Source organism: Cyclopterus lumpus, chromosome 17 (genome assembly GCF_009769545.1).
Source record: "Cyclopterus lumpus isolate fCycLum1 chromosome 17, fCycLum1.pri, whole genome shotgun sequence".
Lineage (NCBI taxonomy): Eukaryota > Metazoa > Chordata > Actinopteri > Perciformes > Cyclopteridae > Cyclopterus > Cyclopterus lumpus.
Genome location: NC_046982.1, coordinates 15,661,060 through 15,688,229, shown reverse-complemented (window position 1 = coordinate 15,688,229; position 27,170 = coordinate 15,661,060). Strand labels below are relative to the sequence as shown.

General features: G+C 42.2%; 1 protein-coding gene across 1 annotated transcript in view; it reads left to right on the top strand.

Annotated features, from left to right (window-relative positions):
* Positions 1–27,170, top strand: part of LOC117746362 (complement component C8 beta chain-like) — a 47,176-nt gene that overhangs the window by 5,388 nt on the left and 14,618 nt on the right. Inside the window, exons 2-8 of the mRNA XM_034555441.1 lie at positions 10,587–11,202; positions 16,866–17,005; positions 19,755–19,853; positions 21,623–21,754; positions 22,991–23,110; positions 23,603–23,641; positions 26,003–26,068. Coding sequence (XP_034411332.1) covers positions 11,133–11,202; positions 16,866–17,005; positions 19,755–19,853; positions 21,623–21,754; positions 22,991–23,110; positions 23,603–23,641; positions 26,003–26,068 — 666 coding nt within the window. The 5' untranslated portion in view covers positions 10,587–11,132. The remainder of the gene's footprint in view (positions 1–10,586; positions 11,203–16,865; positions 17,006–19,754; positions 19,854–21,622; positions 21,755–22,990; positions 23,111–23,602; positions 23,642–26,002; positions 26,069–27,170) is intronic.

Sequence of the window (27,170 nt, the reverse complement as noted above, 5' to 3'; positions counted from 1 at the left end):
TTTTTATGAGTTAATGTTGAATTTTAGTCAGGGAGGAATCTTGTGTCAGCTGTTGACAGCAGGAGTTCACGACATGAAAAAAAAGCGAAGGATGTTTTTGCAAATTGAAAGCGTAACTTTTCAATAATGCCAGAGGAGGGAATCGAGTGAAGTTGGAGCAGCTCTGCCCCAGTTGTAGGCACGTGCAGCCACCCAACTGCACTCCTCCAGCGTTTTCACCGCATTACCCAGAAACGCTACGTTCGTGTGACCCAATTTATCAGCCTCTCCTCCCCATTCATCTGCTCTCACACAGATGCACTACGGGAGGCTCTGTAAGCAGCGGAGCATTCATCACCTCTGAGTAGTGAGGTCCTTTCGGTTTCATCCCGTTGGCCCGTTCTGCAACCCTATTCCCTACAGGCGGGACAGCAGCTCCATATGTGGCTGATGATTATAATAGTGTGGCGGTCTGGCAGCAGCAGGCATTACAGTAGCTGAGATGCATTTGTGCGTGTATTTGTGTTTGTGTTTTATAAAATATGTAATCAAATATCAGCTTAGCAGGAGTTTTTTTCCACTGACAGTCAATTCAAATATTGTATCTGCCACATCTCCTTGCTGCAGTGCTTTTTCAACCCCCTGGAGGTAATTGAGATGTTTAGTTCAGCCTAGAGGAGCTCTCAAACTCAATTCTCATGTGATTTCATATCCCCTGATTCATGTTTTTTTCTTACTGAGCACATTGCATTCCCCCTGTTTGAATCATTTACAGTTTTGAATAATGAAGCATTAAATGACAGCAAATGTCTATTCAATCGCACACAAACGAAGCATCTCTTCAATGAAACTGTTCAAAGGCGGAAGTTGATTAAACTTTATGGTCATTTCGGGTGCTGAAGGGGTGTTGTAGAGCAATGCAATACAACAGTATACAACAAAACTGCAGCCTCGGAAATAGTCACACAGTAATTGACTCAACATCGTATAACCATCATGGCGGTAGGATTTATTTCAGGACTGTTGTATTAGTCTGCACTAGCTGTGTGTACAGGATAAACTGGCCACTGAGTGTATGAGTTAGATTACCAGTAAGCCATCCACAGAAAAGTCCATTATCTTTGACTATTCAATCTTTCAGTTACTACACTGTAGAGATGTAGGAAAACATAACAAGTATAACAAAAAAAAGTGTTTTGTTCAAATAAATCCCAAAACTTCCTCTAGCTACAAACTGCAGGCATCTCTTTATGATGCGTATTGAGCAACGTATCTGCCAAATCGCAAAATATCCCCAAAATAGTGTATTTGAAGACACAGCCTTTCCCTAACCTGAACCAAGTGTTGTTGTTGCCTAACACGACTAACACAAAACAAAACCATTAGACTTGCTTCATTTGAAAAAAGCATTGCCTCTAAATATAATCCAAGCAGCCTCACATCCGCATCAGTATAAATCAGGCATTAGATTTATCCTTATGGAGGAAATCATACATTTATGGATTTGGCTTGCTAATGCATTAATATTATCCTCATTATAAAGAAGGGTGACAGGATACCATATTTAACTCCGTGACAATCAACTAAATTGTGGAATCTGACATGTGAGTAAAAATGTAAAATGAGTGTTTTACTCTTAATGGCTGCTGACATTTGCTTTCCCCTAGTGTCTGCCTAGGCTGAGTAATTGCAGTTGCTCCCATTTGTAACTTTGTACCCGTAAATGGGGGATCTCTCTCGCAGTGATCGCTGCAGGGAACATATCCTATATTTTTTGATGTGGAGCTGCACTGAGCGACAAGCATCTGGCACGGCAACAGAGGCCGGCATGACGCCTTCTGACGAGAACCTTTAGATCACATCTCATCAGAGCGTCACAGTTGGAGGCAACCCTGATGTTTTGCTCTAATCAGCCGTCGAGTGTCATATTCAAAAGCCTTCACTCAGGCTCGTACTCGGCCTCTGCTCCGGGTTTACACAACACAGCATTAACAACTGAAGAATCAACAGTGGCGCTTGGCTTGGGTATGTTGGCGATCTGCGCGTGAGATCTTGACCTTGGGAAGCCATTGTAATGAGAGGCAGTGGAATATTTCACTTATCATTAGTGGCGTGATTAGCTGCCAATGGGCTGTGTGTGGCGTGGTTTAATCCTCCCAGTCTCCGGAGTGCGATAACATATGAGATGACAACAGTTTCACACCCGGCTTCACACCTCCCGTAGTTCCATGCGTCTCAGCAGCATAATCACTCACGAGAGATTAATGAGAGATGTTGAGGTGTGCTGGGAGATTTACTAATTACACCAGCACCTACCATATTGTAGTCAGGGGAATAGACAGTTAATGTGTGTGTGTGTGTGTGTGTGTGTGTGTGTGTGTGTGTGTGTGTGTGTGTGTGTGTGTGTGTGTGTGTGTGTGTGTGCATGTGTGTAAGCTTCTTTTAAAGTACAGTTTTACAAGATACTTGTTACTTTGCAGTGGGAGAAGTTTAGCTACAACAAAGGCACCCTCAAGAGGAAAGAAGAAGTAGTTAGAAGTACTTTGTGGAAATGATGATAACTATACTACAGCTGCAGAAACAAAATGACATCACATTAAAATACCACTAATTTGGATTTTAACAAGAGTTGTAGTTAAAATGATGTCTGTGCTTTAAATAACTCCTACTGCCGCCTGCAAGAAACTAGTAGTATCATGAAATTAAACTAAATAACCTGCATGCATTATCACAGCAAGAAGTGTTACACATGCTAATGTCATGTAATCCTCTGTATGTAATGTCAGTCACTCCTTTATTTTCTTTCAGGCGTATTTCTGCCAGACGCAGCAGTGTGACAGTAAACCATAACGAACTGTGGGGTTTGCCTAGCTGTTATTATATATATATATATATATATATATATATATATATATATATATATATATATATATATATATATATATATATATATATATATAACAAAAAAAGAGATAGATGGGGGATTTGTCACATATGAATTGTGTACAACTGTGACAAACAAATGAAGATGAAGATATTCACACTTTAATGAGTTTGGCCCCGTAACACCGTACCCAACAGCTTTATTAACATTTTCAACAAACTCTCTTAACCAAAAAAAAGCAACATCTTCCCCGCTATTACCATAAAAATAATGTAACACAGTTGTATTGGTACAATTTGTTTAAAATTTTTTTTTTAAAACTGCCTATTAGTGGTTATAAGCTATATTTGTGGCTTTAAGCTATATTTTATCAAAACAATGTAACAAATTATGTGAAACTAATGTGACATTGTGAAAGAGATTATGAAACTAAAGACAATTACCATCTGAATCTGCAGCTTTACAAAGCTAAATGGTGAGTTTCAACTTACTATTGCTCCGCCCAACCTGCAACATTACTACCTTGGTTCAGTTTCACCACTCTCATTATTGCTGTTTTCGGCTGCCAGTGTACCTTGTGTACTCTACCTGCTCAGCACCAGCGGCTAGCCGGTGCACATAGTCGAGCATTTAGCTTCTCAAAAGCTAAATATTGCCCTAGTTGGTGGAGACCAAAACCTGAGCTAACAAATTGTGAATATTGGTGCCATTTTATACTCCAACGGAATAATAATGTTCACAATATTCACTACATCGCAAATTAGAAATTATGGAATTATTAGAATTATAGTGTGGATCAAAGTCCTGTTTATTTACTTTTTTACTCAAGCCAATCGCTAAAGTAACTGATCATTTTTTACCACAGTGAGTAAATTAACGGGTCACTGGCAGCAGCCATGTGCAGCTCAAGGGAAGGCTGAAATGAATTACAAATCAGGGGAGGAAAAAGACTTATAACACCCCCCCTTGCTCCTCCGAATAAATCGGACGACTTTCCCTAAAAGAAAAGAAAAAATATATAACACATAATTTTCTTTAAACCCCCTCTCAGTTTCTAATAATCTTCATCTAGTCCCTTTGTAGGCTCAAAATGACAACAGTAATTAGGAACTCAAAAAATAAAGATTGACTTTTGTTAGTCCAGAATATGTCACACTGCTTTTTTTTCATTTACATTATGTGAAACTACTCTACTACACACTATGTGTGTGAGGTATGTCATAACATGACAACATCAATAAGACAGTGTGAAAGTAAGTAGAAAAACAAATTGGGTTCCTTTTATTTTAAGAATCTTTCCGGTGCTTCCCTTCAGCTTCATTAATGCCATCTGGCAGACTGCAGGTAATGTTTTTGTGCTCATCGTTTTTGATGATGGCAACTTTTATCTCAGCTACACAGAATCTCTGTTGTGTTTGATAGTCATATTGCCTGTCCACGGTGCTGCTGAATCAAATGTCAGTCTTTTAAGTCGGGAATATAGTCAAAACAACAAACAATGAAAACTATTTTTAATGTCGAGTTTAATAAAGAGGCTGCTTGCGTATCTTAATTATTTCCATGACCCATGTGCAATTAAAGAGGATACCTTTTGGCTATTTATTTAGTACAAAGGGAACACAGAGGGAGGGGAGAACACTAATTGTCTCATTAATTACTATCCGCATGAAATAATGACCAAACCAAGGTATCCACAGTTCTTTTGTGACTGGGTTGGGGGTGGCTGCAAAATAACACATGCTTCAACCTCTTTTCACAAACAGGCATTATGTTGCAAGTGAGGGAGACAAAGAAAAAGAGGGCAGGGGAGAATGGGAGGGAGAGCAAAAAAGGGATCGAAAAAAAGATATAAAGATAACATTGAAAGAGTATAGAGAGAAAAAAAGACAGTGGAGATTATAAATGATAAATACTGAGCAAATCAAAACGAGAGGAAAGAGAGCCGAGGAGAAAAGACACAGTGTTTGTCCAGGCCTTCTGGAGCCCGTCCAGTTCTCTCTCCCACCGCATGTGGTAAATAGCCTGTTTTAACACACTGGTCAGACACTGAGACACAGCACAACAACAAACCAAATCAACAGTGAATTAAAGACTCCTCGGGGAAGCCACAGCGTAACATTGGAGGAGGTGTTTTGGAGAGACGGATCCACCAATTAACTAGTGCGAGGGGTCCAGGAGTCTCACACCGGCTATGTTTCCAAACCTGCTGAGTGCGGTGGGTGGAATTAGACGAATACAAGAAGGAAATGCATCTTGTTTTCATGCTATTGTTTACTGTCACCATAGGGAGCTAGTGACACTCTATTAGCCTGAATATGTCTGTTAGAGAGACATAAGCAGCCTAAGAAATGCAAACTTTCAAAATAAACCCCATTAATATTTGCATCTTGAAACCTCTGCTGTGCGAGTACGAGGGTGTTTGTTCATTTATGTCATGTCTCAGACTTGAAGAGACCACCCCTCTCTCACACCCACCCCCATCCTCTCCTCCTCCTCCCTCTTCTTCCATCTAAATTGGGCTTGGTTATTCTGCAGTTGAGCTGGTAAAAAGGATAATGCAGTAGCACTTCAGAGGGCAGCTCCTCACTGCCCTCTGTGTAGATGTGTCCGGCCATGTTGGAGCCACGCCTAACTGAATGCACAGCTCCAAGGCCTCTACTGACATAAATCAGCACGGCAAAGCAACTGTAAGGCAGCGCTTATTTAGTTTACCAGCTGTAGCCGCTGAACCTGAAGCGATGAGGCCTCTATTTCCCTCAGAAAGTAAATGAGAGCGCTTTTAATGCCCAAACTGAATATGTTTGTATGTATTTTCTTCCCTTCGCCTTCGTTCACTCACTTGACTGTTCCATCGTCAGAGGCCCTCCATCTTGTCAGAATGAGGTGAGCTAATGGGCCATGGCTGAACAGCCTGAGCTCAGAGGCTATCAGTTACCCCTGGAAGGCCAGGAGAGTGGAGGAGGAGGAGGAGGAGAAAGGAGAGGTCCTTCTCCTTCTTTGGCTACAATATTTCAGTTTTCCCTCAGATAAATCAAAAGGAATATTGGCGACTCCTCTGGTTGCAAAAAGGTGACCCTTCTTCTCACTTGATGTATAACCTCAGTAAATATTGTTAACACAAGTTCATGATGTTCATTTTATAAATTAGACCATAAGCAAGGTATGCTTTAGGTTATGGCTACCTTGAAATTGACATGTAGCCACCACGGTGTTGTCCGTACTGGGAGTTGTTTGTGTTTTGTCTTACAGCTTTAACCCTTTCTATAGTGTGTTTTCAGTTCATGAAAATTGTAATTGAATTGTAACTGTTTTGGTTGCGTAAAATGTGTGTTTCACGTTTGGCTGTACTTTGCTCCAGCCTGTCGTGTCTCTTGGCGACGGACAAAATGCCAAACTCTGGGCTTTAAAACGAAAGCTCTCATACCAATGAGTCACAGTGACTTTGTCTACCTCTTATATAGAGTATATGATTTCGTCATAGTCATAAGTAATTAGGCTGTCGTCAATAGCCCTGATGCTCCTAACGACCATTGGTTTATAGCCATGCTGACAGTGTATCTGTTGGCCCGTCTGTCGATCTACCAGTGACTAAAATATAACTATTGGAGGAACTGCCATGAAATTCAATGCAAACGTTCACGGTTCCCATGATGAATCCTACTGACCTTTGAGTGAAATGTTTGAACAGAAATTGGATGGATAACTAAGACATTTGCTAAAAACATTAATGTCCCCCTCAGGATGAATAGTAATCACTTTGTTGATCACGTAATTGTTCTTCTAGCACCATCATCAGGTAATATTTTAAATGTGTGTAATACGTTTGTTTATGATATAAAACCTGATAAAAACTATGACATTCCCAGCTGTACTTTGTTGTTAATGGTAAATAGCCAATGTTATCATGCCACACGACAAAGATGCAATGTGTAAGAAATGGCATATATTAAAACATTTAAAAAAATGACCTAACTTTATCAACCAATGTCTCATGTGTACGACTCGTATTTTCAAAGCTTCCTCGCAACTTGAGTTGCTACAGCCGCTAACTGAATGTCTGTTGTACACATTGTATTTTTAAAACTCAGGCTGTAAATATGGTAGATATTATACATTAATGCTTAACCCCAGCAGGTTAGCATTGTCAATATGCTCACGTTGGCATGTTTGTGTTAGCATATAGCTGAAAGCATCGCTGTGCCTAGGTACAGCCTCACAGAGCTGCTAGCATGGGAGACTCTTAGCCTGGTTACTGACGTGATTCTGTGGCCTTATAGCTTGCTATGACTGTGTGTTATATGATTAACCCACTTAATCATATGGTCAGAAGTGGTGTTACCCCAAAGTCCCAAATGCCAGTTAACTGCTCATTAGTCAGGAATCTGATTAGTAACTTATAAATGGGTTATTAGCCACTTGTAAGGCCACATAAGACAACCTTATTGTTGATGTAAGGCTGCAATAAGAGCTATAATAGAATAAAATGTCAAGCCCTGGAATATTAAATGCAACAATACAGATTAAAGTCTTTAGGTAGGTAATGACACAGTAGTAGTCGGCCGACCATTGCTGCCACAGGTGACACAAGGTAACACAGCAGGGCTATTCAGAGGAGCTTTGTTTGGCCAGGTTGTGACAGTTGTGTCCCACTCCATAAGCTGGGGGGCATTTTGTAACAAAGATGACCAGCGCAAGGTGCCAAAGCCGGTCTGTCGAACAAACCTACCACCAGCCCCCGGCCATGCCAGCCTTGGCCAGGAAGAGATGGAGATGGTTCGGGGGACGGGGGCCTCCCCGCTCCTCAGCAGTCACATGCAAACTGGAGTGCACAGACTGCTCCCTCTGTCGGGACCACAGTGAATGGAGGTGTAATTGGCCATATCCAGTGATAGATGGCTGTTCAACCTTTGTTACTCATCGGTGGCAGGATGCACGGAGGCTTGTCTCACAATATGAGGTTGATTGTGCAGTCTATTAAACACCGGTCCCAGGAGGAAATAAATGTGACTTACAAGAATGCTAGAGTTTATAAAAAATCTCGAGAATGATCTGATTTCAAAATTAACTCATGCTCAGTGATTGCTCATTATAGTTCGGAGACAATAAACATGACTGAAAATGTGATTACAATGAATGCGTTATTGTCATCCATAGGGGCAAATAGGAAGAAATAACTCAGTAGTGTGGTTGTAAATTACAACTTTTTGTCTGTCTGTAACATAAATCTCACTTATAGTTTTTATTTAATTGCAACCAAATTATAAAGACAAGCAAATCCCCCCTTTGTAGTATATGCATTAATTAGATACTTACAAAGAGCTGGAAGCAGTAACTGTTGTTTTTGATCACAAACTGATCAAAACAACGAAAAAAGCATTTCTTAATGAACAAGATTCAGATCACATCACATCCCACTGCACTGAAGAAAATATATACAGTACCTGCATGTTGCCCAGGGGTCTAGTTTGTCTTGACAAGGTATCCACTCAAATCCTGTCCTGAAAATGCAATGGCTTGCATGATTGATGTGCTTAATGTTAAGGAAGTGAGAGTTGCCATACATCAGGCTTTCACACAGCAAGCCTGTTTTTGTTCAATAAGGCGGTTGCGGGCTAAAGGGTCTGACGCAAGCAGGAAACAAACATCTCAAGAGATGATTTGTGAAATGCTGGCAGACGGAGACAAAGACAGCGGCAGGTTGATGCAATGAAATAAAGAAATGCAACCAGAAATGAAATTGACTTCCCTCAAGGAAGTTCTTTGCATTTGAGAGAGGTAGTACTAAAGTGAACAAATTAATAAATAAAGTGTGGCTTTTGTCAAGGTTTTTTGACATCCCCTAACAGTTGAGAGTAGCTGGAGAAAAGCATAATGCTCGTTAACTCTGACCCAAATCATAAGAGACACTGGGAGCTGTTAAAACACAGAGCAGATTGGGGAGTCTGGGTGACCTAGATAGCATTGGTTTTGACAAGCAGCCGTACATCACATTAAATCGCTCTTCCGTCTAATACAATGAGGCATATCTCATTCATTGGTAATGAAAATTACATTCTGATAAGGTTCTTTGTGACATGGAAAATACCTCTTTCACCGTTGGCACTCCAAGGCTCTGACTGAGACATACTTATGGGGAGATTGCCCCTTTACTCGGACTCGGGCAACATTATCTGCCTCATAAGGACACATAAGGGGCAACACATGGTCTAGACAGCCATGCACAAGGACAATTGGTGGCATTGGGTCAACCGCTATGACTTGTTTATAAAGAAAATGAAATGTGTCTTGCCTTACGTATTTTGCAACAAAAAAAAAATTCCACTTACCTCTAGTGGTATCTAGTCATGTCAGTCACGTCGCCCCATTTGTGACCTCAGAACTCTGTTTATTCCTACATGATTCCCCGACAGTGTGGAAATATAGTATTTCAATGTTGATTTAGCTTTGGGCCAAAAGTGTATCATTCTGGCAGTAGGCACCTGTGCGATCACACAAATCCCTCTGAAGACAATTTGGACAAGGTTCCCTAAGTTTTGCTTAGGAAATGCTGGCTACACATCATGCAGATAGTTTCAGTTTTATATTCACAGTTTTTGAGATATCCGTCTCTGAGGTTGTTGCCATCACCACCACAATACAGTGGAGGTGAATGGATTTCTAATTTGGGTACTCAAAACAATTTTGACAATAATGACAAAACAATTCTTCAGCATTCATATCCATACACCAAGTGTCCCAGTTACTCCAGATATTCTACAGTAATTCCTGTGATATTTCTTGATATCACATTGAGGTCTGTGGATTATCTAGATTAAGCAGTGACTGCGGAGCATTGTCTCATGGGCAAAAAAAAGAACGTCAGCGAGAGGATATGCTTTTTCTAATTTGGGTGATCCATTAATAACTCACGTCTATACATCTTTTTTTCTCTCTTGCAACTGAAAGTTTTAGGAAGAAGCAAGTTGTTGAAAAACAGGGCACTTTATCAAAATCCCACATTTTTAAATGACATTGAAAATGACATTCAGATCACAGTCACATTGTCCCCACACAGACTCGCAATGTCAAACAATGTCAAACAGGACAGTTTGTGCCTGGTGCTCGATGTGCAGCAGCTCTTTTCAAGCCGGTGTAGGCTGAAGGACTCTTTTTCCAACAATGGCCGATCACCATGCCAACTGAAGCGGTGCCAGCCACGGTGCCAGTTTGGCACGGCCCCCGTGTTAGCAGTGGATGATTCAAGGGCATTAAAGCACAATGTGGGGGGTTCCAGTTTATAGACGACCGTGCCAGGTTTGCCAACAGAGTTTGCTTTGAGACAGCCTGTCATTCACCGCTCTCTGCTACTTCCCCTCCTCTCCTGCCCTCGGTCTGAGCTGTGAGCATTAACAATCCATCTTCTGAAGCACCGGTCATGCTTTAACATCCTATATTTACTGGCAAGCTGTACATAAAACAAGAGCGCTGAATATTTTGCCACAGGTCTCTTTCAAACAGCACGTATTTGCTGCTCTCGTTAAGAATGCCGCTCTCGTTAAGAATTGATGATCCAGAAGAGATAATTACATCTTTGTTGATTTGTTAAATTGGCGCCTGCCATTTTGTATTTTAAATACATTTTTAGTGACTGATCAAGGGAGATGTGTTTTACTTTTTTTTCCTTCTCGTTTTTAACCACCTCCAGCTTAACATTAACTGTCATCCCTGTCTCCTCGCCTTGCAGTGCTCGGAGCAAGTGACTGTGATGGGCTGTCGGACGGCATCTGAAGGACCAAAAAGAATAATATCTACTCCTGACCTACTCTGAAGAACAATATCTGATTCAATCAATGTTGCAGTCTCCCCCAGGGGGAATTACTCCTGAGTAATAGGTGGACCCTCAGAAAAGAGCAACACTGGATCATGTGATACTTGACCTTCAAGGAGAGAACTCAGGTACACTCCAGAAGATGTCAAATTTCATCTGAGGCTGCACTCTAGAGGATCCCATATCTTATAATCCAACCATCTTTTCATGTGTGGTTCAGCAATACTCAAACACCATGGGCCAGTAGTGACGGAGTGTACTCATCAATGCTGGATCTTCATTTATTGAGGAGCACCTGACATCTCATCATGGATTTGAATGAGATTTTCTCCACAAAAGAGCGGCTCTAAGAAAGACTGGAGTGTGGGGGAATTGGACACTGGGAGTTGGGAGGATTAGCTAGTGTGCTGCTACCCCATGGTGGATCTGCTGTGAGCAGGACAAGGGACCCAGCAGTGGAGGATGTCAGCGGAGGCCGAGCTCCAGCCGGGTGTCAAAACCAGCCAGCGAAAGGAGTCCAGGAGGATCAAAGGTACGTTTGATGCTACTTCGTAAACTCTCTAACTTCGCATTAGTAATGCATTAGTACAACTATTCTGTAACATAGAATATTTGTTTGTTTCTTGTTGCGTGTAAGAAACAATGTCTGATGTATATGATGTTGAAGGAAAAGTATTTAAAGACTCAAATCATGTAAGGGAGTCTAGACAAAATGAGAAACTGCCAGCTTCCTTGTGTTTGGCAGGAAGGGAACGTAACTTCAAATCATGGTTGGATGGATGGGGCTAAATAACGCTGGACTGCATGGATAGAAGCTTCTCTCAGTCAGGTTCGCCGTGAAGATCCAGATGTAGTCACAGCTATTCCATGTAGCCCCAGGGTATGGTAGCGCCATGATTTAGGTGTCATGGACGGGGTAATTCACACCCTGTCGCTTTGATGAACAGCATAAGTGATGTAAGAGAACAAGGCTTTCTCTGTAACTTCTCTGGGAGATTGAAATGGGATTGAAATGGCTGAGGGGAGAAAAGAAGAGGATATAGAGAGGAGGGGGAAGAATGAGATCCATAGGGAGGGGAAGTGAGCAAGAAGAGTGCGCTTTCTTGTTGGCCCTGCCTTTCTTCATTTCTTCTTTTTTTTGTACTCATTTTCCGTCCTTGAATAAAGCCACTCCAGCTAGTCCAGTAAATCTGACTTCTGCATGCTGGCTGTAACGAGGCCGCGGTGCCGGGTCCTCTGTGGTTGTTTCACTGGCCCTGTCGGCTTGCTCAGATAAATGGCCAGGCTGGAGGAGGGACCATTGATTTGACTTAAGTGGAGGGGGAGAGCAGAGTGAGGGGGCTATTACACACGTGGCCATGTGGCGGGCTATCAGTGCAGGCTATCAGCCCCTGACTTTATCATGATAATCACATGTGCTGCAGGGACCATTGTCACAATCAGTAACGACGCTATTGAGATCCATATAAATGGAAATGGGGCTTCATAAATGCATGAAGACTGTATGTGTGTGTTTGTGAGGAGGCGTGGGACCAGGTGAAGGACCCTGCTGAGGATCAGGTTGATCAGGCATGTATTTAGACAAAGCCCGCTATATATTCATATGGCTGGGAAGCTGCAGAAGAAATTGGTGTGATTTAAAAGATAAGATTGCTGTTATTTTATATTGTTCATCATGTTAATAATTCCCATGGAGACCCAAACCATACATGTGTAAGTGTTTCTGACTTTTTTTTAAAGGGTAAATGATTTTCTTTAACAGCAGAGATCTGTAGTTTTTAGCATTTGTTACTCAAACAGGACTAAATAGTTGAGCAGTATGATGGTAAACATGGGATTTGCCTTGCAAACTCCACAATGACACTATTCATTGCCATGGAGGACCATGTGCCTCAGTGTAGTTCATTTAACATTGTTGGGCAAATACTTGGAAATGTGGAGTGGACTGAAGTCTTGTCAACATGGCCGGGCTCCCTGTTCACCCCTACTAATCTAAAGCTAACACCCTCAAGCCTTTAACTTTATGTTTAATGCACAATTATAAGAGCGGTCTCCTCAACTAACACTAGCCAAGAAAGCTTATTTCTCAAAAATATTTAAAATGTACTTAAAACTTTGATCCGTTATTGAAAAATCTAATCACGTCAGTATAATGTGTTACTCAATACTATTGTATTGCCCAATTCTGTTTTTCGACGTCTACACAGACTGTTGCCAGGATACGGTAACTGTGGGTCTTTTTATGGGATTTGTTGGTAATTAGGAAAATCTAGTATATTTCCAGCCTCATAGTTTAATGCATGGGCTGCTTTTTTGCCTATTGATTCATAAATCACTTAAATCAAAACTTAATTAAAACTTAAATCACTTATTTCAGAAGAAAAAGCAACAGTTTGAGTGATAAAAGAACAAACTACCTTCTGTTTCATTCCGTCATAGCACTTGTCATTCTTTTCAAAGATAATTTACAGCATCAAACTCTGGCTGTCGTGGTAAAGTCAAAGCCCCCTCTATCCATCAACATGCCTGGCTTTGCTCTATCTCCATAGCAACTGTTGCTCTCCCACTGTAATCGGTGTGTGCAAAAAAAGAATCCATTTCAAAAAGAGAGGCGAGGAAAGTGGACAGAGAGACATCGAAAGAGAGGACGGAGACGCCGGCAGACGGACAGAGAAAAAGATCAAATCACAAGTCACCACTAAATGTATATCATTGATTGCAAAGATTATAAGAGGCAGAACAAATAGTAATCATGTTACCCTATTCAAACACTATTTTAAGCATTTGACCAAATAATATTCTGGTACGCTTATCCAACTGTTAACCATGAGTGTGATAATAGCATCGTCGTGGAGTCCCAACCTGAAGAATGATCTCACCAATCAGCGCACATCAATACCTGCGTGTGTCTCTATGGTGACTCAATGGTCTGTCCACTGCATTGACGATGTGCACAATGCCCCTCATTAACTCTGTGGCCGCTTTAATGATTAGTCATTAAACCAAAAGTTGCGTAAGGCCGGAGTTGGATGGAGGCATTCTGACATCCGCGTGGGTTGGACGAGGGAACGCCTGGTGCTGTTAGTGTTCGTAAGTGTGTATCGCCTGATGAAAGTTATTTCGTGCACATGGGGGAGGCAGATGGCAGGGACAGATTTGCCTTCCTCAGACATCATTCTCTTTGCTGCTGCTTGAAGTCATCAGCCCCCCGCGCTGAACGGACATGCATAGTGTTTTCCTTTTATGATAGTTAACATTGTAGATTGCATCTAGGTGCGCCCATGACAGTAGGCATCGCCTCTCAATACATTGCATGTGTGTGGACCTTCTAGCAGACAGGGATATTGACAGGAAGAGGTTCAAAGGTTAAGCTGCCTCGATGCCCAGATCCCCAACAAAAAGTTCCTTGTTGCCAAGTCCTTATATCTGGAGGGGCACTTCTGACTCTCCATCTGTTGCCATCTGTCTCTTCACTGTCCCCATTCTAGTGTGGGAAGGAGGACACTGTGATCAGAGACAAGCCCTGAAACAGTATGGAGCAGTGGAAACAGTAATTGTTCTCTCCATGGTCCTGGTGCAGGGCCTGTCTGTGTCAGGTGGGTGAGGATAGTGTTTGATTTGAGGCGCTCTGATGTCCTGGCTGTGAAATCCTCGCTCCATTTTCAAAGATTTGGCTATTTTATGGCTTTATTAAATGATTGAAAAAGGTGGGGCAACAGGGACTATTGAGGGGAGAAGGGTGTAACAAAGGTCCCTTGCTGGATTCTAACCTAGGACGCATGCATCTCAGACCACCAGGAATCCCAAATGGCAGGCATGTTGTCCTATGTGTAGGATACACTTAGAGGCTGACCATGCTTTAGGCAGCCCTCTGTCAGACAAATTATGAACATCAGGCGTATGGGCCAGAAATATTGTGAGGGCCATTCAACCTTGGGTAATTGTAAATCCAGAAAGCCAGGGGAATATGTGTCACCCCCCTCACACACACGCACCTTCTCCCTCTCTCTTCTCCTTTCTTACAGTAAAAGTAACAACATGAAACAGCATGCCCTGCAGCTCTTTAGTTTTCAAATACAGCACAGTCGCTTGTCTTGTTCTGAACCCAGAGCACGTAGCGTACGAGTTATGCCACGGTGTCAAGACTCTCATTGGGTATGCAAGGCCTACTTTTTTGAGGATCTGTGAATAAACCTCTAAACCTCTTCTGAAGTGTTATTAGGGGAGCTGTATGTAAAGAAACAAATGGCACAGAACATCTGGTTAAAGCTCATCTGAGAGAGAGCTGCACTGAATTGGACCGATTGTGTTTAAAATGCAACTGGAGCAGCATGCATTTTACATTACATTAGTGTATGAGTCAGTAAAATCTGGATGGAATACAAAACACTGTATGAATAGTTCCCAGTCAATGTATGAAGGATGGGTTGAATGAGGTACAGCAATAAGCATCGTAGGAGTCCGCCCTCTGTCCTGCAGGGTTTAAGCAACAGCACATATATAATGCATACCCTTTGTCTTTTCAGTGAGTTTGTCATCAAAGTGGAAATGGTTGCTGTGTGCATGCCAAGCTGGTTAATGTTCAGAGGAACACGGCGACTGTATATAACACTCATTATCCTCTGGCTTAGTAACAAGTCTGAATTAGAACCAGATTTGACATTCACTTGCTAAGAGACTTTAATGACTTTAGCATCATCAAGCCCCCCCCCCCCCCCCCCCCCCCCCCCCCCTCCCTCCTCCCTTTAGAGAGTTGTTCCCTCATGAATTAGTGAGAGGGTGTGGATAGCCAAGACAAGTGCCTGCATTCAAACATGGACGTTTTTTCACCATTTGCACAAGCCACTTAATTTGCACTTAATAAAAAGAAACAAAATGTCTTCTCGATTTTTTCCATGGAAATTGCAGAGATGGAGGAAGACATTCCATTTGTGTGAGATGTAGTGGGGATGGCGATACTGTGTGTCTCTGGGTGGAATGAGGTCATGCTGGTGGAATACTGTCTTTGAGTGCAGCCCTACAGTCTCTGTTAGGAATATTACACCTTCTTCTCTTCACAGCTTAACCAGCCACTTAACTGTGCCGCTAACTGATTGTACTGTATGGGCTCTTGACCTAGAATTGAGTGTGCAGGGGGTTTGAAAACTGTTAAATTCTCAAAGGTGAGGGTGACCTTTGTTTTTTGAAATCTTGCTATCTCGTCATGTAAATCCAGCATCCAGCGGTAAACGATGTTTTGAGCCTGACAAAACCGGCAGAGGTTATGAGGGGATTGTTTATACATTGTCGGAGCTCAAGACGGCGCTTGAGGCTTGCACCCTCATAATCAAAACAGTGCGACGAACAGATAACGCGGAGACAAAAAATGAGAAAGGTGTCTGTGTCAAGGAGGTGTCAGGGCAGTCGCAGAGATTGACAGAACGAATAATAAGCAACAGGGATGGGCAGGAAAATCGAGGAGGTGAAATTATAAAGCCCAAGGCCAGCCACACACACATTTGCAAAAGCCCTCCCGTCTCACACCACCAGCCCACCACCCAACATCCATCACCCAGGGAGGGCCTGGTGGATTATGGGTGACCGCTGGACCGAGATGATTCCTCTCAATGGCAGCCATTCAAGCCAGTTTGTCACCACCAATAGCACCCATGGGAACTGTGGGCGTGGGCGAGGCGTAGGAGTGCGAGCCCCACTAAACCACCTCAATGGGTGATGGCAGAGTGTTGTCAATATTCCAGTTGTTTTCTCATTTAGTCCAGCAGCTTTATCCAACTTCATTTTCAATCTCAAGTTCAATTTCCTTTCAATCTTTGCTCACAGCTGCTAATTTGCAATTCATTCTGCATTTCCTATTCCATCAATATTTATACCACTTTCTTTCTGTCTCACACACACACACACACCTACACACACACACACACAGAGAGAGAGAGAGTAGCCTCTATACCTCAAGCCTAGGGACTACCAAGGGACTACATATGCAAATGAGCTGTAGCTACAATCTGGTACAGTGCATCAAATGGTGACATTTATGTTTTAACTGTACATGGTCCCTTTTAAATAAAGATAAGAAAAAGCACAGCATGATGCTAAAGTTGTAGGATTCAGTTGGGCTCACATCCTTGCTTCTTGTAATCACTCGCTTTCCTTTTCTCCTTCTTATTTATCGTCCACTCTTTTGCTCTCCCGCCGCAGGTCAAGACCGCAGTGAGGCGGGGCTTATTAAGCGTTTCCGTGGAGATGGCGTGCGCTACAAGGCCAAGCTGATCGGGATTGATGAGGTGACAGCGGCGCGCGGGGACAAGCTGTGCCAGGACTCCATGATGAAGCTGAAGGTGCAGACTTCTGTCTGTGTGGTGTGTGTGTGTGTGTGTGTGTGTGTGTAGGTGTGTGTGTGTGTGTGTGTATGTGTGTGTGTGTGTGTGTGTGTGTGCGCGTGTGTGTAGGTGTGTGTTGGGACATCATTGAGCCTCTTCTCTCATCACCGTCAGATTTTGAAAAGATGTCTGTATTGTCTGTTGGATGAGTCATGAGCTGTCTTGTCCTGTGTATGACTCACTGAAGCTCTGTAAAGACCTGAGCAGACGGTACAAATAAAAGTCCAACCATATTAGTCATGGAGCTACTGTAAGGTTTGGTTTGCATCTTGTGCAAAATAGTGGCCGCTTTGTAATTTATTTTCCCTCTAACAGGCTGCTGTATTTTTAGCTCTCTGCATTTATTTATACAGAGTTTTGACCTTAGAGGCAAACTGGCTTCCTATGTTCAGATGCTGAACGCAATATATCACTTAAGTAGTACATTTTCACTTTTTAGCGTTTAACTGCAACCCCCCTCCATATGTCTGCCTCTTGAATGTTTTATCATGTCAGTCACAGCCTACTATTTTTGCAACAAAGTCCACAACGTTATACTTGTAGCACATATGCAAACGGTGATAATGTGACCCAGATAATCTTTTAGTCAGTGTTCTTGACAGAATGTTGCAAGTAAAATAGGTCAAATGCAGCCCTACAGTAAGACGGGGAAAAAAGTCTGAATACTATTGATTGTGGATGAGAGGGTTGAGTGTTCTTGAACTACTTTTGGAGTCAGTGTGCTAAAATGTACTCTGTTTGCCTTGATAACAGGTTTTTTTTAACAGATACCGTCAATTTCATCAGTTGAAATGACGACTGATGCTAGCAGATGTAACCTAATTATATTAACATAAGCTTTATGACTTGGTTTGAAAAAAAACTCCAGCTGTTTTAAAACAAGAATCAGATAAAAAGGGACTTAAATTGGCACTTGATGGCTACACACAGTATATTCTACCAGAAGGCTGAAGCTGAAACCAGATGTCCAGATGTAAATGTTGAGTATTGTTGTTAATAGAGCCAAATGCACACCACTTCAACATGTGGAGAAATCTTAACAGACCTGATTGCTAAGTTATGATTGGACAATTGCTGTTCGGGAGTGGTTTAGCTAACAGTCAATTATCAAGATAAATGACATATTACTCAGAAATAGTTTGCTTCCTCTTTTCTAAAGTTTATTCTGTATCCTCTTAAACGCCAGCTATGTTTACTGGCACCACAGTAAAAGGAAGGAAGTACTTATCACTCTCTTTGTTGGGAAAAAAGCAGCACATAAGCATCTTTGCAGTAGGTGGCTATGGGATAAATCCTCCTCTAAAAGAGGACATATACGCATCGGCTTTTTAAGTATCTTCTCACACACTACGCCCAAGCTTAAATGTGTGGGAAGCCCCACGAGAAGAGCAGGATAGCTGGAAGGCAAAGCCTCTCATCACCCATATCCATTCCAAAGGATATGTCCAATAAAACAACTTTTTCCCTGCCTCTTTCTGACATTTCAGCAGTGCCCTCCATATGACTTCAGTAGTCACCGGCTACTAGCCAGTTACACTCAATGGAGCAGTCGATACAGACCTGCTATGATCTGGACAGGAGATAGAGGAGGGGACGGGGTCTCTATTGAGCTGCCTCTCGTTGCCTTGAGGACTAATCCACCAAATGGAGAAGCCGATTGCTGATTGACAACATCCATCGACTCTCCCGCCCTCCCGCCTCTCTCTCATTTACTTCATCTCTTCCTTATCCCTGTTGCTTGTTCTGCTCTCTATCGTCCTCTCTTTACCCTTTCCCTTTCTATACTCCCTTTCTATACTTCAGTTCCTCTTTCTCTCCTATAAATGTATATTTATGTATGGGAAGTTGAAAAGGATAGTCTTCCTTTAACGTCTCCCTGCAGAGGCAGAGCTTGATGGTGATTCATGTGACCTGTTCTGGCTTGGGTTTTAAATATGAGCTAATCTTTATAAGAAAAGAAATCTGATGTACAGAAGAGGTTGACCACTCATTAATGCTATTCAGCACACAAGGCAGGTCTTTCTTCTCCTCTTATCTCCTCTCCTCTTTTCCCCTCTTCTCTTCTCCGACAGGCTTTGTTCTGTGAAAGACATGTCTAGCACACAGGTCACGTCAAATAGAACATGGTGGAAATGTAAATTGTTTTTCTTTATTCGAGCTGAGAATAGAAGAAAAGGAGAGCTACTGAGATCCGTGGGGGAAAACGCATTTCAAAGGCTGGATTGGCTGTTTAGTCAGCACTACGTGAAGTTGTCGGGGCGAGTTGGTCGGTCAGCAGCGCGATCCATTCTGTCAGCAAATCTCACCTTATTGTTGTTAGCTAGCACTTGTGCATGTCACGTTGAAGTGCAGTAAACCTACTTCAAGAAAAGGGAGAGAAAAAAGGTGCTTGGGGGGATCCGCAATAATAATAAGACTCGCTGCACAATTCGACGTGTGAATTCCTCTGAGAGTGGAGCTTTAAGAAATGGCACTTGAAAGAACATTCTGTCCTATCAGACCTTATGTAACTCCTGTCACCCTCAACCCTCCCCCCCAACCCACACTCACACTCACACACACACACATACCCCCCCCCCCCAAATCTCTCCCCCCATCTCTCCCACTGTCACACTCACCTGAGTCGGAAGAGAAAAAGGCTCACGTTCTCCCTTACTGAGCTCATATCCTTTCATCTCCACATGTCGTTTCCTTTCATCTCCTGCAGGGAATGGCTTCCTCGGCACGTTCCAAAGGGGAGCACAAGCAGAGAGTGTTCTTGACGGTCTCTTTCGGTGGGATCAAGATTTACTGTGAAAGATCAGGGGTGAGTAGCATGAGTGAGCCCAGTGGCAGAGCTGCACTGTGAGGCTTCCGCCAGCTGCTGTCCTGTGAACCTATAGTATAGGACATCCAGAGGGCAGACGCTGGCACGGTTCAGTTCACAGCGGCAGCCAGGGCCGCCATCTTGTTAGCCTGGCTGGCACGGTTGACTTATTAGTTTGACTGCAATATCTGTGCAGAGGGAGGATGATTCACAAGGTTGTGCTGAAATGAAAAAAAAGTCCAGATACAAATTCCTCTCCAAATATCAATGCAGTATATGCAATAACACGCTTTCCACTGGACAGTTTTCCCTTTAGCTCATAAAGATTGAACTTGACAGCATTCAATTACAGGTCTTCCATTTGATATTTGAGTAAACTGGTTTAACGCCCTAGTAAGATTTGTGGTATACTGCAGGACCGCCTTAAGATCACTAAGGCCCGGTCTGCCTGTTAATGATAGCACAGTGAGCAATGTTATGGTGATGTTATGAGACGGGTGGTTTCCGCCTCCATCCTGGCTTCCGTTCCTCTGGCGGACTCTGAGGCCTGCTGTTCCATTACAGGATGATCGAGGGGCTCGGCTCTCCCCCGTCCTGGGGCGTAGTGTTGGCTAGATAGGCCCACTCTGCTCATCAGCGCTAACCGATAATTAGCACTCAGTTCCACCCCTTAATGATCATTGCCGCTAATGCTAATTACACCACGGCTCCACCTCAGCTGTCATTAGAGCTAAACTGATAATTATGCAACAGTGTTTGTCCTGTTGGCTGCTGATCTCCACCCCACCACCAACCGTGGTCTACTCCCCAAAAAAAACCTCCCATCCTTGACCACATCTCTTCTCAATATGACTGGTGGTAATAGTGGTGTGTCTTTAGCCGGTAATGAAAGAGAACATTAAGCCTCCAGCCACCACCAGTCAGCTCACCAGCTTTTGACAAGCTCATTTGTTGTTTTGGAAATCATGCCCCCAAATGCTTCTCATTTTATTTACTGATTACTGGCAGTAAATAACCCTCCACACTTAATATCCCTCTTGAGTTAGGCAGGCAGCGTCAGCAAGCTTTGAGATGGAAGTACTTTATGTGAAGCTGACATGATTCTCTGCTGAATCGAGTAGACTAGTCATATTAGTTTTGTATTATACATTAATCTGAGGCGTTACTAGCGACGCTCCCCACTGAATTTTGGCTAATGTTAAAAATGAAGGTTCCTCCCCAGTGCTTAAGCTCATCTCTGCTAATAGTAGAGTGGCAGCTGAATTACTCCCAGTGTGAATCTATGTATTTATGTTTTGTGAGCTTTTTGATTATTAGCATCATTCAGTAGATTTAGAAATGGAATGGAATTAAGTTTTTCTCAATCACCAAATTTCCCACCAATCTCAAATCCTGCTGATATCAATGATTGACATAAATAATGAGATGTCACCCAATCCGATAAAAAGAGCACAAGATAAACACCATGCTGCTGGATTACAAGGGCTGTAGTAACTATAGTATCTATACAGTACTGCGTAGGGATTTGAACTGCCTTGAATCTCTCCTCCCTCTGTGTTGGTTATTTGCATTTGGCTCAACAATATGCAAATATGTTTAAAGCAGGTTTGGCCCACTTTTCCTGCCAACACAGTTTGAACACAGCAGAAATGAAACAAGGCTTTGTTTCATCTTTCAGGGGCGCAAGACAAAGAGTTGATTGTGTGAAAACCCTATTTCACCAGGCCCACATGGTCTTTGCTGTAACACTTAACATCTCTGCTACATAGGTGCTCATGCATCACCACTCAGTCCACGAGATCAGCTACATCGCCAAGGACACTAGGGACCACCGGGCCTTTGGCTACGTCTGCGGGAAGGAGGGCCACCATAAGTTTGTGGCCATCAAGAACGCACAGTCGGTAGGTACTTTTCCACAGTCGAGTTTCTAGAGCTGTCGAAGAGTTATTTGATACAAGTCACGCATACAGTCAAGACTCACGTCTTTGAGGGCACAGGATCATTGAGGGTCATGTCTTTTTTTCTTTTTTTATAAAGCTGACCATTTAATGACACAAGATTTAACAATAACCAAAGTTAACCAAATAGTGTGTTTAAATAGCTGAGACCAAGTCCATGCAGTGCATCAGTAGGCGTAACAATGAAATATTCAAGCTGTGTGCTTGTGCAGCTGTGTAGGGCCATCCCTGCACTCTCAAAAACACTTTGATTAAAATTAGCGACGTCAATTTGCATTGAAGTCTCAAATCAATATTTATAGGCAGTCAAGTCCTCCTTTCTGTCAATTTTGACTAAAGTCCAAGTCTCAAGACTACAGATGTGCACCCTTTTGTTTCATCATGCATCTTCAGCTGCTGCTGGAGGAGGATTGCTGTGATGTGTATTGTAGGACAGTTCAGTAACTTGTAAAAGGGAATTCTTTTGATTTTTTTCTAAAGACAGGCAACTGTCTTATGTTCATTTTAACACCACCTTATTGTCTAATCTAAGAAACTGCTGCCAATATTAAAATGAACATCGCTAATGATAGTTTCTACATCATTATTTTCAGGTCAGGTTTATTTACAAGACACCAGTTGACCAGATAGATATGAAGTAAAAACGTAGAAATTTAGTTTTTATATTGAGCGTTAATTGTTGTCATCACTCTCAGCTGTGCTGAGCTTGTTTTCTTGTGACATCTTCACATTCTGCATTCAAATAATCTATTCTCCGCGACTTGGCTGACTAAAAATAACAGGAATATTTGAATAAATACATAATAAAATAATAAACAATTTATAAAGGTCCCTCCTTATAATATAACATATTCATGAAATTGTTGAGAGTAACACAGTTAAATCAAGCCTTAGTCACCTCAGAATTCTGTTTACTGTTTGTTTTCTAACGTTACTCCTGAATATTTTCAGATCATTTTCCAAAAATATGAATAATTTTGCTGCATTGCCTTTTCTCCCTCTTACATCTCTGTTTCTGCCTGCTTGATTATACAAATGTTCATTGTGCCAAACACTGCTCATCTCACTGTGCCCTTCTTTCCCTGCATCTATTTTTTGATTTGTCCATTTCTTCTCATTTCTTACTTCCCACTACTTGATTTTCCACATTCTCTTCTTCCTCTTCCTCCTCTCATGCAGGCGGAGCCACTCATTATTGACCTGCGCGACCTCTTCACGCTCATCTACGACATTAAACAGCGGGAGGAGATGGAGAAGAAGGCCCAGAAGGACAAACACTGTGAGCAGGCGGTCTACCAGGTAGGACGGCACAGTTCTGATTTTTCCTCGGTTTTGTTTCCCATTCGGAGGCGAGATCACACGTTATTACTCAGCCAGCAACTCGTTCACTCAACAGAAATCTTAACACTCTCAAGCATCTACTGGAGTGTGTTTGTCTGCACCATTGATCTATATGTTTTAATATCTAAATATAATGGAAATGCAACAGGTTTAGATGCTTTTTTAAAATGTGGAGTCAGGTATGTGTGACAGGAAATGCACGCGTTGGTGTGTGTGTGTGTGTGTGTGTGTTCGATATCTTTGATATCGCAAATCACTGTTTCATTAACACAAACTGTGAGTGTGTAATTCTGTTCGCTGGCAGGAAACGACGGACTGAGACAAATCTATTCTTTTGGCGTTGTTTTCCGTCCTTTCCATTTACTTTCTGACGAGACTGTAAATTGGGCTGCACTGTCTTACTGATGAAAAACAAAACGTGTCATCTGCCTTCTGTCCCACCACTAACAGACCATCCTGGAGGACGAAGTGGACGATCCAGTTTACCAGGTAGGTTCGGGAGGCACACGAGAAGGAAAGAAACACAGCTGATCTTGATGCTTTTCTAGATTCACTGGTGCTGTTTTCACTCATAACGCTTGGAATAAAAAGAACAAACTATTAATCATGAATTGTAATATCTCCTCCAGTCACTGATCTGCTTGAATTAATGATTCATTATACTCCACCAGTCCAGTAATACACAGTAGACCATCCTAGTGGACAGTTTTGTTCAACCATTCAACTCTCATTTGCCAGTGCAGTGTTGTAAAACCATATTTTTTAAGTTGATCTGTGTCAATGTTCTGATGTCTCCCAAAGACTTGCCCCCCCTGACTGGTTGTTACCCCCTCCTTTCTGCCCTGTGCATTTATTTGGCTGTACATGTTTTGTTTTTTTCTCTGTGTTTGCTCACACTGAATACAGACAACACTAACTCTTACTCTGAATGCTATGTTCAGTGGTACGTCCAACCACCTCTCAGATCACCTCTGTCCTTTGCTCTTAAAGTGTGTTTTGCATAAAGTCATTTCATTTGCAGCTTCCGATTATGTTGATGTTGGTTGACAAAACTCCAGACTGTGGCGAGAATCTTGAAGGAGTACTTTGACATTTTGGGTAATACACTTGTTCTTGACACTTTCTTGCTGATAAGGTCAATACCGCTGTTGTGTCTGCGCAGTGAATGTGTAGCTGGAGCCAGCAGCCAATTAGCCTAGCTTAGCATAAAGACTGAAAACGGGGGGAAACCGTTAGCTTTGTCTGTCCAAAGGTAACAAAAACCACCAGCCAGCACTTAATCCATGCTGCAGCGTTAACTTCGGCACTTGACTTTGATTTAGTTGCAATATTTCCCTTGTCCAATTTTAGTCTTTTTTGGTCATTTCCATAACAAAATTCTAGTTAAAATTGTTATGTCTTCAAAACATTTTGAGCATTTGTTGTTGTGTACTGTGACCTATAGGTGACAGGTGACGTTCTGATCCGTCACGAGGTTGATGGTAAAGGCACCGTTTACACACATGCACACACACTGCCCACGTTACTTCGACTCTCCTCGGTGAATCCAGTTGTCATGTTAAGACTCTGTCTGTTTGAACAGAACCACTCACTCTGTCGTTCCTGCTCAGCGGGCATTCGCTTTAACTTCTGCCTGTTCTCGTCCCTTAGAGCAGCTGACCATTCAGAGGCTCATTCATTCACTTGGTCATTCAAGTTCTGTTGGTTTTTCTGGGTTAAGATTGAGAAGAGAAGCTACAACTTTGGTTAAAAGTGTTATTTCTTTAGCAAAGATTTAGATGGTTGACTGCGACATTAATCCTACAATTGACTCGTTCCTTTGAACATTGAAGACTGACACTAATGTCAACATTACATCCAAAGCCCCATATGACGTTACATTTACTTAACTTTTTATAAATGTCAGTTTGCTGCCTGCATGTTTTTGTAGTCTATCCCGACTTTTTTGTTGCTGATTCTTGTTTAATTCTGAGCAGATTGTAGAATATTTCTGTCCATAAATCTGGTTCTTCCAAGAACTGGTAATCTCAGATAGCATTTCTGACAGAAAGATAACGTTACTGATGGAAGTGCATCAAGGTCAAACTTCTGAACAAGACGATGAATGCAGGTTGTTTGCGTTATTATAGTAATTGGGTCATTTGTCTTTTTGTCCATCTTTTACATTGTCGTTTAGTATTTATTCATTGACGGAAAATGCAGTTATTTGTAGTAGTTATTGTTTCCATCGTTTCCAGTCTAAATGCTAAACGATGCTGCCTCCAGCTCCATATTTACCATAGAGATATGAGAAAAGGAATTGATCTTACTCTCAAGAAAGTGAATCCATGTATTTCCAAAAATGTCAAACTGTCCTTTTACATTGAGATCCATAAAAGCATTCATTAACATCAATCTTAAGAGGAGATACTGACTGATCCGAGACATCACTTATGGATCTCAAGCGAATTACCTGATGTCTGGGTCTACTTCCTCTCAAAGAGGTGGAGCGTCATATTGCTGATGTTGAAGGGAGACGTCCAGCTAAGACCTCCACATTGCTTTGAACTACTGCCTGACCTATTATACTTGTGCTCTTTCCTCTTCCCACCTCACTCTTTTTTGTTTTGCTTTCTCTCCACATCTCCCCCATTCCTCTTTCCCATGCCCCATCTTTTATACACCCTTCATATGCGTGTATCTCATTTCGCTCCCCACTCGACGGCATCCTCGCTCCCATGTGCTTTCATTTATTCTCGTCATGTATCACTCCCTCGTTGTATCTCTCTGTTTTGTATGCCAACCGTTCTCTCTGTCTTCACATCTCATTCTTTGCCCCTCTACGCCTTGCCCACTACTTCTGTTCTGTAGTACATAGTGTTTGAGGCTGGACACGAACCCCTCCGTGGCCCCCAGTCAGAGGAGAGCGTTTATCAGGTACAAAGACAAGCATTGCCCCCTTTTCTTGTCCCTCTTCATACCCTGTGATAGATTATAATAGTAAAAGTACTAACAACATGACTTTATAGCACCTTTCACGATTCATGTAAGGAGTTGCAAAGTGTTTTTTGGAGACAGGATTTTCTGGGGATTCAAAGATAGATCAAACCAAGGTTTTCTCTTTTAACTTCGCAGTGAGCAAGATGAAAAGCCATGTAGGAAAGAACCAAATCAAACTGTGAGTTATATTAGAAGGTTCATATTAAACTTATAATCCATACGATTTGAATCCATTACTCCCTGCAATAACTAAAACTGATCCCCTGTTGAATAATGGGAAAATTAGCATGTCTTTCTCTGGAACACATCAGCGCTAAACGCAGTGACAATTACATTGCCTTTCCCGTGGCTTCTTCACAATAAAAGTCACCCGTGTTCTACCAGTTTCACGCTTTCATTTGAAGCGGTGGCATCGGATGCTTCATTTGCATAGTAACTAAATACAGCTCTGATACAGTGTGATGAGAGAGCACACTAAACAATTAGGCGATCGATGAGATAAAATTACACTAGATTACATGCATGCATCGGTTCCATGGGAATGGGAGACTCCCCAATGAAAACTGCTTTATAGAGAGGTAATTACAGAATTCAAATACTTAGCATAACAGCAATTGTTGACAAACAACAGCAGCAGAGTCAAGGTCAGTTGTTCACCCAAAGCGTGCATATCAGGCTCCTTTTATCTATCCAATACTTTGACCTTTTTACTTTAGACCATTTGAAGGACCAGCTAGTACTCGAGGGACCTGTCGTTTGGTTTAATCCTATCCCCCCTCCCCCCCCTTTCTCTCCCTCCTCCTCCTCCTCTTCGTCCTCCTCCTCTTTATGCCTCTCTGTATCTTGCGTTCCTCTGAAGATGAAAGATGCAGAGAGAGATTAATCACTCGCCATGCCATTTGATCTCAGAATGAAACAAGATCAATAGACTTGAGGAAAACGTAAGGGAGAGTTAACTAGTCGATGGAACGATGGGGAGACAGGCAGCGAGGTTAAGAGCAACAGATAGTTTGAATAAATGTGAGAGAAATATACAAAG